Consider the following 15,950-nt stretch of genomic DNA (forward strand, 5'->3'; position numbering starts at 1 on the left):
AGGACCGAGGGCAATAATCTCCACTTGCCATAAATGGTATTTGCATACTCTCAACTCAAGGGCACATCAGAAGTTTCCTGTCAGAGTGAAACATGGAGATCTTACCTAGTAATAATTTCTAGATTTTTTTAAAAATTGTTTTTAATGTGATGAGAGGTTTAGTTGTAAGCCCTGCCAGTGCAAACATGAGTGTGAAGTCCTGTGCATCTGTGTGTTCTCCTAGCCTTAGTGGAAGAGTACAGAGTGACAGTGAAAGAGAGCCACTGCATTCTGGAGGACCTGGAGCCAGATCACTGCTACAGTGTGTGGGTCATGGCTGTGAATGGCACAGGCTGCAGTTTACCCAGTGAAAAAGCCGTTTTTAAAACAGGTATGTACATTTTTGTCATTTGATTACTACAAGTTTCAGGTCCTTAGACTAATTTACTCCACAGTGTTACTGACACAGAAGAAACTGCTTCATTTAGCCTATTTGGCAGATAGCAGGCAGTTCACAGTCATTCCTCTGTTCACTGATAGTGGCATAGTTGCTTCTGAGAGGAAACTTGAAGGCATTCAAATTTGAAGATGTTTCCACTGTTGGGCCACATGGCTGTGGCATCAGGGCAACCCATTATATATTTATCTTTTGAGTGTGTTGCAGTGCTCCATGGAAGCTCTGGGAAAGCCACCTGGCTGCTCCCTGCTGCTCCTCCCTTTCCTGCCTACAGTGGAAGAGATGGCTGCATGTTTTGCCTCTCTTCCATCCACCTGAATACATCAATGTTGCATTGATTTAAGTTATTAATTTTTCAAGGGAAGGACTGCTGTTACATGCTGTGTCTTACTCAGTGGGACACAAATCTCAGGTGTGCCTGAGAGGCTCTGCTGCTGCTTATGTAGTATAAATTGAGATGAGTAACTCGATGAGTATTGCTTATGAGCTTCATTTGACTGATTAATTTTTCTGAGCTTTAATTTCTTTAATAATTTGTATTGACAAAACTATTGCTTCTTGAATTACAAGCAAGGAGAAGCATCCTTGTGTTTAAGGCCCTCCTGTCAGACAATTTTTTCAGTGCTACAGGATAAAAACAATTATTCCATTCCTGTGATCACAAATACAGGCAAGGATATCTAACAATTTCACAGTAAAAAATTCTGTACCACACTGAGTTTCTTGATGAAATCACTTGGCAACAGCCACAGCTTCAAGCCTTCTGCTTAATCTACTAGTCTTCAAATCTGTTCATAATTCTCCCCAATACTTAATTTGTCATTTATATTTTAACAAAGGTTATTTTCCAGAGAACTCAAAGGGAAAATTAAAAATTTAGCCTCAGCAATGCAATTGTAAGCATGGTGCAGACTTTCTGCCAAATGCACAAATAATTACAAGTTATTGGTAGCTAGTTATTGTTATTGCTAAGATTTAAAATCATAATTTTAAAAGGGTTTCACCTTTCTGAAACGATTATTTTTAAGAAATCTCTGTCTTTTGGTGTCAGGCTCACAATACCTTTTCCTAAAAATTTAATCCTACTAAGAAAAGTTAATTTATAGGAGTCTTTAACGGCTTCCTTCAGCCTATTTTTGTATGAAAACAAATAAACTGGGTAACAGTTTATTTAGTTTAAAAACATTAAACTAAATATTTTTACATTTAGTTTATTATAATTAAACGATTAAACACCTTCCCTCAAAGCTCATTTGAAATTCCTCTGGAGTGCATGAGCCCCAAATGGACTTCTGGGGACACTGCTGAGGACTGGCTGATGCAAAATTGCTGCATCTCTTCAACACCAAAGGCAGAAAGATGAGCACCAGTAATGGAAGCCAATTCTTCAACAGGAGTCCAGCTGCTTTGATATAAAGATAAAATATTTAAATTCTTTAAGTAGCCCAATGAACTCAGAAGCAAGAATACAGAGTTTATATTTAGTAATTCAGATTAAAAGTTCACACATACAAGAAAATAATTTGCTGGTATGTGCTGTTATAGGAATATACACCTTAATAGCTGAACAAAGCTGAGACTCTTCCAGTTGTTGGGAATGCCCATAAAATTTCTCTGGTGGCACTGCACCTGTAGATGTGTCAGTGTAGTGTGGAGAGCTGTGGGGAATGAAGGTAGATGCTGCTGTAGTATCCCCCCAGAGCCCCCTGACTCATGCTTCTCCACCTCCCAGGCTCACAGCTTGTCCTTCCCTCTGCTGAGGAGCATTCTGTTTCCAAACAGTGTTTTCTGTGAGGGGATGATGGTGAAGACAGGAAGTATCCCTCTATCCCTCTGCCCCACAACTGACCTCCTGGTGATCTCTCCTTGCAGTCCTAAAGACACAGAAGTGAACACAGCTTCTGCTGTTGCTCAAAACCTGTGTGATTCTCACCCTGTTGGCTCCTTGCCTCTTATACAATCACTTACATGAGTTCCAGAATATTACAATGAAATTAGATTATGTATTCTAGCTGCAATTAATTTTTTAAAAGAGTATCAGAAGCACAGTAACAGCTTTTTTTTGGTATGCTCACTTCAGCTGCTCTTCAGACAGATATTTTCAAATTACCCTAGAAAAGGCTTATTATCTTGTGACATACTGTTTACATATACACAGATGTAGGTATGTGTGTAAGATGCTGAATGGAGGTATAAGGGGATTCAGCTACTAATTTTTTATTCTTTAGCAAGAATACACTTAGAAACAGGCAATAATCAAACTTACCAAAGAGAGTTAAGGAACTATTGCTGAGGAAGCTATAAAGAGGTATAACCAGATGATGCTGTATCCCACAAATTCATTGCTTTGCTGAATACATACATTAGCTGTTCCTGTAGTAAAACATAAAGTAAATCTTAACCTGAACTGCTAACTTCCTGATTTACATTAAACCAGGAAACTGTTAAATATTTGTGGGTGTTTTTCTTTCCTCCTTTTCTAGTAAAAACAAATATTTTTTCTTAAAAAACAGAATGCACCTGGAATGTTTCCTGTAGTTCTATTAGATTATCTTGTTGTATAAACATCTAATCCCTACTTTTGTCTTAGGCTTCCTGTTTGGAACCATAAAATTAATTTTTATTGCTTTTTTTTAATTTTTTTTTTTTTTTTAATCAGTACACTTTCTTTTAGGATTGGCATTAGGACTGTTTGTGTGAGTTTCACAGCAGGTTGTAAGGTGTTTTCTGTTGTTATTTCCCAGAATGGGAAAAAGAAAGAGAATACAACTAATCAATTTTCAGCCTACAGTGTTGAATGTGCAGTTTCACACAATAGCTTTTGATTACTTGCAGCTAGTGCATTATTTTATATTCAGTTTTCTGTACTGCAGTTCGGCCTGTAGCTCTTAAACAGAATCTCTAAAAAGGAGAAATTACAGGACCGAATTTTAGCATTGCAAAAATAACTAGGACATAATTAAACAGAAAGTCAGCATCTCCCTGTCATTTTTGCAGCAGCACATTTGTTTCTGATGCAGTTCATGCAGGGACTGCTGAGGACAGAATTGAGGTGATGCAGGGAGAGCTGTAGACAGAGCTGCCTCGGTGCTCTGCTCCTTGCAGATTTGCAGAAATGAGGAAACATTGCTTGAGGAAAGACATAAAAGGCATAAAAATTCACCATTACCAGGGTGTGACAAATGCACAACTATTCACAATGACTTTCGCAGCATGTTTTCATTGTTTGTTTTCCCTGTAATATACCCCTCTGCCATTCAAATACAAACAAGCAAAAGAACACTGCTGGATGCGCAAAAATCCATCGCGTGGGTTTTCAAGGAGGCGACTGTTCCTTCCCCTCCAAAGATGCCCCTCGGGCACCCTCCTGGCAGTACAGCTAACGTGTCCTTGTGTCCCCAGCACCCGCTGTGCCCACCATCAAGGCCGAGGACTGCACCGTGTGCTGGGACACAGCCACTGTCCGCTGGCGCTCCGCATCCGTGTCCGCCGAGTCCTTCATCCTGGAGTACTGCCGGCAGCACTCGCCGGAGGGAGAAGGTCTCAGGTCAGTGCCACCAAAGCCCCCTGGTCAGATCAGGCAGCCGCTAATGACCGTCCCGCAGACCGCGGCTCATTATGCAAGAGATTATTCTGCCGGCAGCCACGTAAGGAAGAAATCTGCTTCTGTGTGCTGAGGAATTTAAGGGGCAGGCACTAATCTGTGAGATTAGGTTGAGACATAAAAGCGCTTCCTTTTTATTCTGCTTAACCGGACAATCCCTTTCATCTGGGGCTAAAACCACGGAGATGTTGTGCTGTCTGCAGTCAGCCAGAAGCTTCGGGGCTGCGCTGGGCGGGGGAGCAATCGCTGCCCCGAAGCTGCCGTGGCCCCGGGGAAGACGAGTGATGGAGGAGCATGGCCCTGTTTGCTCTTCGCTTTGTGGAGAACAAGACAGAAGTAATCTCTGAGCATAGCAAGGGTGATATGGGTATCTCAGTAATGTTGCTGACCCATCTGTGCTGTCTGGATGTGCATGCAGAGGCCTCTCAATGCACAGCTGAGCCCTGTGCTGCCTGGCTGTGCAGACAAGCCACAGGGCTCCAAGAGTAGCTTTGAAATTTGCAGTAGTGGCTATTTCTGCCAGGCCCTCTTTGTCTTCCCCTATGCTAAGACTGTGCTGCATAGAGGAGAGGCGGCATGTTGGCACCCCTGAGCTGTGTTACTGTGCACTGTGCTGAAATGCAGAGAAAATTGTTGCAGATTCATAGAATCATAGAATAACCTGAGTTGGAAGAGACCTTAAAGATCATCTAGTTCCAACCTTTTAGCTGTATGCAGGGAATTAGATGGTGATCTGTATGTCCTTAGGGCTTAGGGGTCTTTGTTTGCCTTTTAAAAACAATTTTCCAGCAAAATACAGTCGGAAAGTTCTGAGAAGTTTTGTGGAGAGGGGTGACTTGCCATACAGGATCCTGTGGAAGAGCCTCAGCCCAGCTGGGCTTGTCATCTTCACCTCATGAGAAGCCTGATTAAGATCTTCACCTGTGGGCTAGTTCACGTGGGCATCATGGAGATGGGGTAGAGAGGGGAGAGTTCCATGCAGAGGAGGGAAGGGCTTCATGCCCTGAAGTCAAAATTAGTTTAGTGGACTGAAGTGTTCATAGCTTTGTAGGAGAGAAGTACAACTGTGAAATTGTGAATGCCTTGCTCCTTACAAAAGTAGGCTGAAAACTGAAATTAAAAATTTCTGTGTGGGTGGGAGACTTTTTATCATGCAGTACCAGTGTGCTGCATTACTGCAATCAAGGAGAGGTCTCGCCCAGTTCTCCTGCCTCTCGGAGGGGCTTGCTCTGTTTCAAACGTATTTCTTGAGGCCATCAGGTCCCTGTCAACCTGCCAAAGTCACTGTTGGTCAAAGATAATGGATCTGCTCTCAAAACATATGCTGGTTGTTTGCTCTCAAGTTTGTGTGCTGTTATCTGAAATTGACTTTTTTTCTCAAAACTAAACCAGAAACTGTGCTGATCTCTGTAATCTATGAGCAAGGCGTTGGTAACACCAAGTGTTTGCTTGTGTGGTGATAAATGTTGCAAAAAGGCTTCCAGAACAGACCCCTTTGCTTTCTCAAGTGACCTTATGTAAAATCTAACGTGTTTATAATTATACTGAGTCACATTTGACTTTCTGGCCTCCCTGTCAGCAGAAGCTGGTCTTTAGCTGTGACAAGTGTGAAAACTTTACACAGGACAAAATAATGAATTTTCTTAGAATTGCTATAGTTTAAAATTCTCTATTTGAAGAAGGGCTTTGACCTCTTTTTGTGTGTCAAAGACAATGTTTTGCCACTTACTTTCCCTGAAAACAATTTCCCTCTTTCCTAAATCATCCCCTGAGAATAACCTGGAAATCTTCTGTAGTGTCACAAGTTGTTACAGTGATGAAGAAATGTTTTTTTAAAGATTTCTTTCTAAGATTTTACATAAAGTTGAGAGGAAAAAAGCCCACTGGTAGATGGAGAACACTGCCTGTATCGCTCGTATCCAAGGCCCCCAAAGGTGCAACTTAGAACTGGACATCAACTTGAATAGAAGTCAATCAACTTGACTAGAAATGAAGCACCTATATATAAGGTAGAATAAAACTCTGACTCTATGCACACCCAGAATTTTGGTCTCAAATCTTGTAGATTCTGATTTTCTTTTTTCCTTGAAAGCTTAGAGTTTGTCCTTTGCAGGTTTCCTGAGCAACATGCATCTTAGGGATCAGCCAAATGTGGAGCTGTCTCATAGAGAGCCTTTTGTGCTTTCAGCAGCCCTGGAGCTAAGCAATTTCCCAGTCCCCTGGGTGGGAGTTCAAGCACATTTCTCAGCAACCCTAGAAAGTTCATTTGGTTGCTGCTGCAGGCACAGAAGGCAGAGGTCCGGGAAGAACATTCAAGGAAAGTTCTGGTGAAGGCAGCATGGTCCCATCCTGTAAGGCTGCTTTCACAGATGTCATTCTGGAAGCTCACCCAAGGTAAAAGACACTGCCAAAGGAGCAAACAGCAAGAAAGACCCTCATTGAACAGCTAGAGAGAGAAACATGTGGTCTAAGTCAGCCCCATGTAAACCTCGGCATGCCATGGAATCACAGCATGGCTGAGGTTGGAAGGGACTTCTGGAGATCACATAGAGTTGCACCCCTGATCAAGAAGGGTCCCCTAGAGCCAGTTGCCCAGGAAGCTTTTGAGTAACTCCAGGAGCATCCTTGGAGCGGCTCCTGGTTCCCCAGGGAGAGAATATGAAGCACATCTAGAAACAAAACCTCACTTAAGTTTCCTTTCAAATACTGTCAAAAAACAAACCAAACCAAACAAAAAAACACAAAACCCCAACCAACCAAAACATAAAAAATACACCAGAAAAATAACCAGAAAATCACCACCCAAATCTACATTTTTCATTCTCCTTTCTCTGTTCTTGGCAGCTTGTCACCTGAGGGACATAATTTCATTGAAATAATCTTTAATTTTTAGCAAAAATGAGTCCCTGGCTTGCTGAAGTGGTTTTAAAGCTCCTTCCCAGGTTGAATCTTTTTCCAGAATCTTTATGAGTGACGCTTTGAAATGTTTCTTTCAGTTTCAAGAGCTCTGCTATTTTCTCACTGTTCAGCCTCTTTGTGTTGAGAAGTCAATGGAGTTGTGGGTGGAAGATGGAAAGCTGTGAGAAATGTAGTCCAGGGATTAGGTATGTAGGCTGTTGAGATGGAAAGCCTGTGTCACATCATGAGAAATCCATAAGACTCAGGGAGGCAGAAATAAGTGAAGTATGTGGTGAGCTTGTGAAAATGGAAGTTACTGAGTGTCATCCTCTCTGACAGTGCAAGACCAGCACTTCTAGGGAATGAAATTTTAAGGTCCCTTATGGAGCAAGTCTAATGCTGGAACAAGAGGAGCAAGTCTTTCATTGCCCACATGATAGTCCTGGAAACAGGGGAGAGAGGAGACTCGAGGAGAGGAAACTCGAGGAGACTCGAGGAGACTCGAGGAGAGGAGACTCGAGGAGACTCGAGGAGACTCGAGGAGAGGAGACTCGAGGAGAGGAGACTCGAGGAGACTCGAGGAGACTCGAGGAGACTCGAGGAGAGGAGACTCGAGGAGACTCGAGGAGACTCGAGGAGAGGAGACTCGAGGAGAGGAGACTCGAGGAGAGGAGAGGAGACTCGAGGAGAGGAGAGGAGAGGAGAGGAGAGGAGAGGAGAGGAGAGGAGAGGAGAGGAGAGGAGAGGAGAGGAGAGGAGAGGAGAGGAGAGGAGAGGAGAGGAGAGGAGAGGAGAGGAGAGGAGAGGAGAGGAGAGGAGAGGAGAGGAGAGGAGAGGAGAGGAGAGGAGAGGAGAGGAGAGGAGAGGAGAGGAGAGGAGAGGAGAGGAGAGGAGAGGAGAGGAGAGGAGAGGAGAGGAGAGGAGAGGAGAGGAGAGGAGAGGAGAGGAGAGGAGAGGAGAGGAGAGGAGAGGAGGCATGCAGCACAGCTGGGAGCAAAGTCAGAGTTATTTGCTCTTTATTTTTAGCTTCAAGAGCTTTTTCCAATCATGGTGCAACCTTTCTGTATGCTTCCACATGTATCTTGAGAAGCTTGCATACTTTCGCCCTAACTCCATATCAGTGATAGCAGCACAGCTCTGGAGGTACTGTTTCAGTGGGATCTTGGGGGTGGAAATGACAATTATAGCACAGAGGGTGTTGTGAATCACTGCAAGGCATATCGTTTGCTGGGTTCAGGCGATATTAAAAAATAGCCCCTAGATGTTGTTTCCTTTAAATAAATGAGGATGCTGATGAGAGAAATGAGCATGAAAACATAGCATCAGATTTCCCTAAAACCAGAAAAATTACAGATTTATCAGGAAACCACTACTATAATATTCCTTGGCAACTTAAAGGTGAAGGAACATGCATGTCCTTTTTGTTCTGCTTTAAATAGCATGTACCTGATATCTGGGGAGTGGATTTTCAGTCTTATAGATTCCTCTTACAATGAAGGGGTTTGAGAGGAGATATTTAAAATATTTAACTTCAAATGCTTCTTGACTTTCTATCCACTAATTTTTTATCAACCATACCAAGAAATTAAGAGGACAGTGCAAATAAGATAGCATTTAATCTAAAGACCAGAATGCCTCACACTTTGATATCAACATTATTACATTTCAAATCATCTCTAAGGTGGGCAGGTGTATAGAAAGTAGAAACTATCTGACATTAGAAATGTTGTAGGTGGATTTCCTTTTATTTCAAAATTACAGTTCACTACTTAAGGTGAGCTTGAGGAAGATCCATCTGCAATGCTTGTTACAAGAAATCAGAAATGAAACAGCCTTCCACCAACACAGTCAGGATGCATTTTCCCTCGCCTTCTCCTACACATAACCTGTATGCTGTAAGCTAAGCACTAATCGTATCTTCTCCTCATCCTTTCTTTTGCAGAGCCAATCTAAAGCATAATAAACTACTGTGACTGCTGGGGAGCCCTCAGTATGCACTCTCCCCCTTCACCTTACCCTCAAGCTAGCAAGACCTACTTCTTTGCACGCAGCTTCTTTTGCGCTTGGATCTGGCTCAGAATGTAGCAAATGAAATTCCTTCTTGTCAGCATATTCTGTTTCATTAGCTGGCAGCAGCAGGACTGTTTTTAAGCCTTAATCGTAGCTAAAATTGATGGGCTCTTATTCTTAGGCAGCTTAAAGCTGGCTGAAATAGATTACCAAGCAGAGAATGCTATTCGAAAATCTGCTCACCGTTTTACAGTGCAGATCTGCTTGAAGTCAAGACTTCACTGTCTCACTATTATGACTGGAAAGCAGCATGCTATTGCCCTCTGATTTAAACATGCATCCAAATTCTGATCTGGAGAATTTCATATTTGTAAGAGGCCTAAGTGTGAACTTTGATTGCTGATCCTATTCTGCAAATAACTGGACCCAACATGTTCTTAAATACCTATGATATATCTCTGGGATCCACACTATGTCTACTCATTATACCACAAGCAACTGTCTAATTAAATTTAGAAACTGTTTTGTGTTTTATTATTTAATCATCTGATAAATAGTACACAGTGAAAAAGAAGATCTCCTAATTTCTTTGGAAGGATACTGACTTACATGACCATTTTCCAGAAGACAGAAGAAGGTGTCACGTACAGGGCATCACTGTGCTTAAGGCATACTGATCTACATATTACCGCAGACAGATTTCAAGGAATAGCTTAGCATGTCCTCTTTTAATCTCACTTGTAACTCTTTGCTCAAAACTCCTCTCTGATGGTCTGTGCTTCAGATTCACATCAAAGATGTCTGTGTGCTGCTTTTAAGGAACAGATCGCATAAGTCTTCCCTAGGAAGCATGGGAAAATTTCTTCAAAGCTTAGGTGGCTACTTCTTTATCCCTACCTCTGTTTCTATTCTGTTTTTCCTTTCTCTCATTTCTTTTATATTTGCCTCCTTTGTCAGTTCTTACCTTGTAATTTTCTTAAATCCATTAATTTTTAGTTTTGTCCCCTATACTCAAGTCTAAAGAGCTTGTGCTCTCATCGGTCAATTCATCAGCCTGCTTCATTCAACCTTTCAGCCTGCTGTGCTGTCAGTGCCTTGCTGAAGTGGTCCTGTGGTCAGGGCCTTGGTCACTCATGAGGGTGAGGCAAACCATGCAATTTCTGCCATTTCTCTTCACTGCATCAGTTCCAGCATTCATGTAACACATCCCCTGAAAGGTAGCATAGTCTTCTGCTGATCATGCTGGAGTCCCAGACTCTCTGAAATTCTTTTAAATTGAAGGAACAGATCACAAAAGCACCCAGAGCATTTTCTCGATGCTCTCAATTGCTCTTAATGACAACTGTCAGTGCAAAATACCTGTCACAGACTAATAAGGATGACACACCAGTCTTTTCTGAAGATGCCATCCTCCTAGAAATAGATCTGTATGGTGTAAGCAGGAATCTGGTGTATTAAGAGCTGTATGAGATTTTACCTCGATGTGATAAATGCAGCAGAAGCAGGCATGTGAAAAATCCCGGGGGAGGAGCACTGATTATTCTTCAGTTTGTACTGCTCTCTGGTGGGATATATGTGTAAAAACAGTCACCCCTAATGAATAGCAACAAACTGATCTGACTGCTGACTTGCTCGCTTTACCGCCTCTGGGGTCCCAGCAATTTGTGCTGGAAAAAGTTATTTAGTCCAGCTTCTCACAGAGGCATTGCTTGCCATCAGAGACCATTGTGGGCTCCACTCAAACCTGAGGTAGAAGGGAAAGTGTTTTGCTTGCTCTCCAAAGGCAGGTCTCCCATTCTGGAATTTAAATACTTGCGTTGTAGATTCCTAAAAGCATTTCTGGGAGGGAATTGCCTACTTTATGCAGATAAACAGTCTTCACCTGCAGGCGTACAATGCAGAGCATGTATATTGTCTGGCTTTTCTGTAACCATAGGAGGCAAGAAATGAGGAAAGTCAAGATCCAATGCAAGAGAATTTGTTAAGCCAATCTTTCATACTGCTGTCATTGTAGAAAATAAAACAGCATCTTTCTAGGAAATGCTTTCACTGGTACTTAAAGCACCTGTGAAGCAGATTGAGTGGGTGTCTTGACTCCTGTTTTCTAGCAGCGCGTCGAGACACCAGGGGTAGAGGATGTGAGGGCTGGAGTTTTTGAGGCACTGCACTGGGGAGCATAGTCAAAGCAGGGAACTGTGTGTAGGCAGCTCCTCTGCTCTGCCTCCTGCAGAACTGCCCTGTTAGAGTGCATGGTACCACAACAAAGACAGAGCCCAGGCTTAGCTGCTGAAGGATTTGTGAGTGAGGAGTTCCTAATAAGAAGTTAATCACTGTTCTATGATGATTCTATGATGAGGAGCATGATTTCTGTGCTGCTTCAGATAATGGCATCAATTCTTCTGGGCTTGTAGCATGTACCCATAGTAAAACACAAGTGTATTCAGTATCATGTAACTAATTAATCAAAAGGTGTGTTTTCTTCTTCAGAAGATTGCTCATTTTGTAAAAAAAACAGACTTTTTACAGGAGGCAGATGAGGATTTGATTCAAATTTTATGTGATGAATTATGCCACAAAATGAACATAAAGTGATCATTACATCAAATTACTGCACTGGGTGATAAGGTGGTGCAGGAACAAAGGCCTCAATCTTCATCAGACAAGGTGAGGACAATCTCTTAAGTGAAATGCTGAGGCTCCTACACAACCCAGTTGTTTGTGAAAACAATGTACGCCTTTCTCATTTGGAGTTTCTGTATGGTGTTTGTTATTTCAGTAGTAAACAAAACGATTAGGGAACTCAGCTGTTGGCATAAAATAGCCTTCCCTAGTTTGGATACCTGCATCCATTTTCATGTATCTTCAACATTTGCAGATCTTTCGCCGGTATAAAGAAACCTGAATTGAAAGTATCCCTGGAGCCCAATGTGAACTATTTCTTCTACTTGAGGGCTGTCAACCCATTTGGGACAAGTGAACAAAGTGAAGCAGCTCTCATCTCAACTAAAGGTAGATCATCATTTCCTGATGTCAAAACAGTGGGATCAAATGGCAAAGTAGCCAAACATTTTTCTTGGAAAATTATTCCTGTAGTTCCCAATATGGTTGTGACCAAGTTATTGAAGTTTTTATTTCATTAACTTAAATTTATATCAGGTTTTTCTTCTGTTTAAAATTAGCATAATCAGGACTACTTCACTTGAAGTTTGTATATTTATGTCCTGTGTAAAACTGGTGTGACCTCAGAAGCAAAAATGTTGAATTCTGTCAGAGGGATGAAGTGATTAAGTATTCTTCAGGGGATCTCATTTTGCTTGAAACTGACAGAGCACAATCAGATAAAAGTTGTCATGACCTCAAAGAAAACATCTCACAATTAAAACCTAATGGAACTGGAGTGATGAGGAAGAGTGCAAAGCAGTTTTAAAACGTAATGGATGATTCAAACTTTAAGATTTCCAGATAAATATTGTTATGTATGGTTCTTCCAAATCAGCCTCAAAATTCAGATTTGCTATTTAAAAAAAACAAACAATCGATTGAAAATCATTCAAACTTCTTACATACTCTTAAAGACCTCTTTATCACCTATCTGCATTTCTGAATATTAGACTGTTGTCTCAGCTTGGGATACTCCTTGCATTTGCATCCGATTTTCTGTCACTCCTGCCAGCAGACAGGTAGGAGTGACAGACAAGATGTCACTCCTACCTGTGATGTCCAGCTAAAATGGTTGTAATTGTAGCTTAACATTTTGTGATTCATCTCATGTTAATGTAGCCAGCCTCTCTCAGATCTGGTCTTTCTTTGTCATGAATTGTACCAGGAACTCGATTTCACCTGCTGACTGAGACAGCACATCCTGCATTGCAAATCTCTTCTGATGCAACAGTAATCCACCTTCCTGAAAAAACCAAACTCACTGGGTGAGTAGCAGTGTGATGAGCAAAACCATCCTGTGGGGTTCAGGATGGATCCCTCACTTTAATTTTTTGCCAGTGGGCATCTTTCACATGACACTAATTTTATAGGACTGAATCATTTTGGTCATGCAGCCTCTGGACATCATGCGATTGAACCCCCCCTTTCAAATACTGCAACATCTCAGTAAAGTCAGTAGTGGGATTGATGTAGGTACTGGGAAGAGTTCAGTGTCACACTAAGAAATGGCCAGGAAGTCAAAGGCAGTGGTAATTACTTGAACTGCTCTATTTATTTTAGCCCATGGTTACCGCTTAATCCATCAGTGTCTCAAAACAATTTTTTGCTGCCCTAAGAAGGTCAGCTTTGTGAGCTTAGTTTTTAATATATTGTAGAGAGAAGTAACCCATCTTCCATAGTTTGCTTCTCTTCTGAGGGCATTATTGGTAATGTTTTCCAAAGTATTTATGGCTTTGGAGAACTAGGAAGTGCTCCTAGGGTATGTTAACATGATTGTACCAGGCTAGCTCTATCCATTGAGAGCATTGCAGGGGGGTTGACATATTGATGTCAGTACTAGGACAAGCACAGGTCCACTTGTATAACTTGTGCCATACTGATATGGCTTTTTAAAAGGTGATGAGGATGTAGTGGTTTAAGCACTTTTTGTTAGTGTTACCACTGAATGTACACAAGATATTTGTGACTATGTCTACAAAAAACCGCCAGACTTTCTAGTTTGAACAAGCCTTCCAAAATTTGAGATCTTTTAGATACGTCCTTCTCAGTGCAAAGATGAAGATACTCAGATCTTTGATAAAACCCTGCAGTTAGAACAGCAGAGTGACATTCATTAGTAATTTAGTGTGATGCTTCATGATTTGACTGGAAGAAATATGACAGTATGGTTTGTCTATCACCATACTTTCTTTACTGTATTGCCTCTTCTGCAAACAGGTGTCCTTCAGTCCTGGGTGAACTGCTGCCTGCTCAAGGATGTCATTACTGGGAAATTGTTGTCTCTGCATGCAGAAGCTACAGGATTGGGATTTGCTATGAGGCAATAACACAGAGCAGTGTCCTGGGGTTGAGTGATACCTCCTGGTGCATGAGGTGCTGTCCAACACAAACCAGGTAAAGAGGATTCAGTCTGGTGGCTTGGGAAGTTAGTTGTCCTTCATGAAAATGAAACTGGCCAGCCACAAGAATCATGAAAGCAGAAAGGATTCTTCTGCTTCCTTTATGTAAATTTGAATAATAAGAAGAGGCCATCTACATAAGATCTTTAGACCTCCTCTTAGTTTCAAAGATCATAAAAAGCACCTTAAAAAAAAAATTAAACTCAAACAGACTATTTTAGCACCCTTCATCCAGACAGTGAATAAAACTTAATGAATTAGTTTGTTCCTGCTCATATCCTGATTTGCTTCACCAAACTCCCGCAAGTATATTTATTTCCATAAATGCAGCCTTTTTAGAATCTACTTCCATCTGCAGGAGATGTCAAGACTTGATAGGCAATGTTTTCTGCTGCCTTTTCCTTCACAGCCATAGACATTCACCTGCTACTGTGGCAGGACTGCAGGGTGCTGGGATGCTAGGGTAGTCTGTGGAAGCAGGCCAGTGCCAGGCTGCTTGGAGCCTTGTAAGGCACCACCCTGCTATTTTGTAAAGGTGCTCTTGATCTAAACAAGTGTGCTTCTTTCATACATAGTATAGATATGTAAACATTACTAGCTAAATTAAACATCCAAGAGGCTTTTTTTTTCTACAAGTCCAAAGATGCCAAGTGAAAAGACTTGTCAGGATGCCAGGCAGGGCTTGAAGTGATGCTGCATTTGCTTTGCTTATATACTTTGCAGCAAAATGCTGCAACCACATGATAGGCTGCTGTGTGCAGCCACCTGTTAATAGCTTGGAATTAAGCTGCAGGTTATTTCTGGTAAATAGCTATGGGGAAGCTTATTGTATTCTGGTTTCCATTTTCCCGCAGCTTTCTTTACAGATTTCTTCACACTGGTGTGATGAGTGATGTCCATGTGACGGAACACCTGGCCAGGATTGGCATCCTGTTGGATTACAGTAGTGGCAGGCTATTGTTCTTCAATGCAGAGAGAGGACTGGTGCTGTTTGCCATCAAGCACAAATTCACTGATGCTGTGCACCCAGCCTTTGCCCTGGAGAAGGCAGGAGTGCTTACCCTGTGCACAGGAATGGAGCTGCCAGAGTTTGTGAAGCAAGGCTAATCTCCTGCTTCACAGTTTCCAGAAAACTGGCAAATACAGCATCAGGGGATAGAGAGAGGAAGAGGTATTCCAGGAAGGGATGGATAGTCTTCACTGATGAATGCTATGTGCACAGCTCTCCTTCACATCATCTGTAATCGTAGATACTGCTCAGATACATAATCACCCTAAGCCTGGAAGAAAATTGACTCCTTCAGATGGAGCATGCACCTAGTAATACACAGAGCAGTATTTCTAAGGGGATAAAGAAGTTTTGTTAGATATGATAGTGCTAACTGTCTTTTTAAAATTAATTATAAACCTGTGTATGGAATAAATGCATTTCTCACCGCAATACATTGTTGAAAGTCATTATTTCATCCTTTGCCAGGACTGTCAGAGCCCGAACCCAAGATGATGTGCTTGGAAAATGTATAAAAATTTCAACAACTGAAACATGCTGCAGATTGATATACCCTGTGCCATTGCTTGCCAACTCTTTAATGCATGATTTAAGAAAAGTTGGTCACATAGAGATCCTCATGTTTGCAAAATGAGGGAGTCCCAAGGTAGTTCTTCATATCAGCTGTGTGGAGTCTAAGTACCTACCTACCCTGCGCACAGCAAATCAGCAGCTACCTGACTGTGTCAGTAAATACCTGTGCTTGTGAGTAGCTACTCATGAAACACAAATTTCCTCATGAAAGGAAATTTGATAGTAGTGGTGAAACTCTTCCCTTGTGTTTTTTCATCCTCAATGTGTTGGGTCAGCGGTTTTGATAGTGAAAGGAAGATTGCTATGCAGGACCTTGTGGACCACCGCTTTTCTGACACTGCTTTTTACCTTTGCACTTAC

At 41.8% G+C, this 15,950-nt stretch overlaps 1 protein-coding gene across 1 annotated transcript in view; it reads left to right on the top strand.

Moving 5' to 3' along the window:
* The window catches only part of CMYA5 (cardiomyopathy associated 5), a 46,046-nt gene extending 30,597 nt beyond the window's left edge, over positions 1-15,449 (top strand). The window contains exons 8-13 of the mRNA XM_014258859.2: positions 224-370; positions 3,839-3,983; positions 11,824-11,957; positions 12,775-12,874; positions 13,827-14,003; positions 14,863-15,449. Of these exons, the coding sequence (XP_014114334.2) occupies positions 224-370; positions 3,839-3,983; positions 11,824-11,957; positions 12,775-12,874; positions 13,827-14,003; positions 14,863-15,115 (956 nt within the window). The 3' untranslated portion in view covers positions 15,116-15,449. The remainder of the gene's footprint in view (positions 1-223; positions 371-3,838; positions 3,984-11,823; positions 11,958-12,774; positions 12,875-13,826; positions 14,004-14,862) is intronic.
* Positions 15,450-15,950: the final 501 nt, after the last annotated feature.

Source organism: Pseudopodoces humilis, chromosome 4 (genome assembly GCF_049639895.1).
Source record: "Pseudopodoces humilis isolate 2021_Gansu_Grassland_sample_001 chromosome 4, ASM4963989v1, whole genome shotgun sequence".
In the NCBI taxonomy this organism is placed as follows: Eukaryota; Metazoa; Chordata; class Aves; order Passeriformes; family Paridae; genus Pseudopodoces; species Pseudopodoces humilis.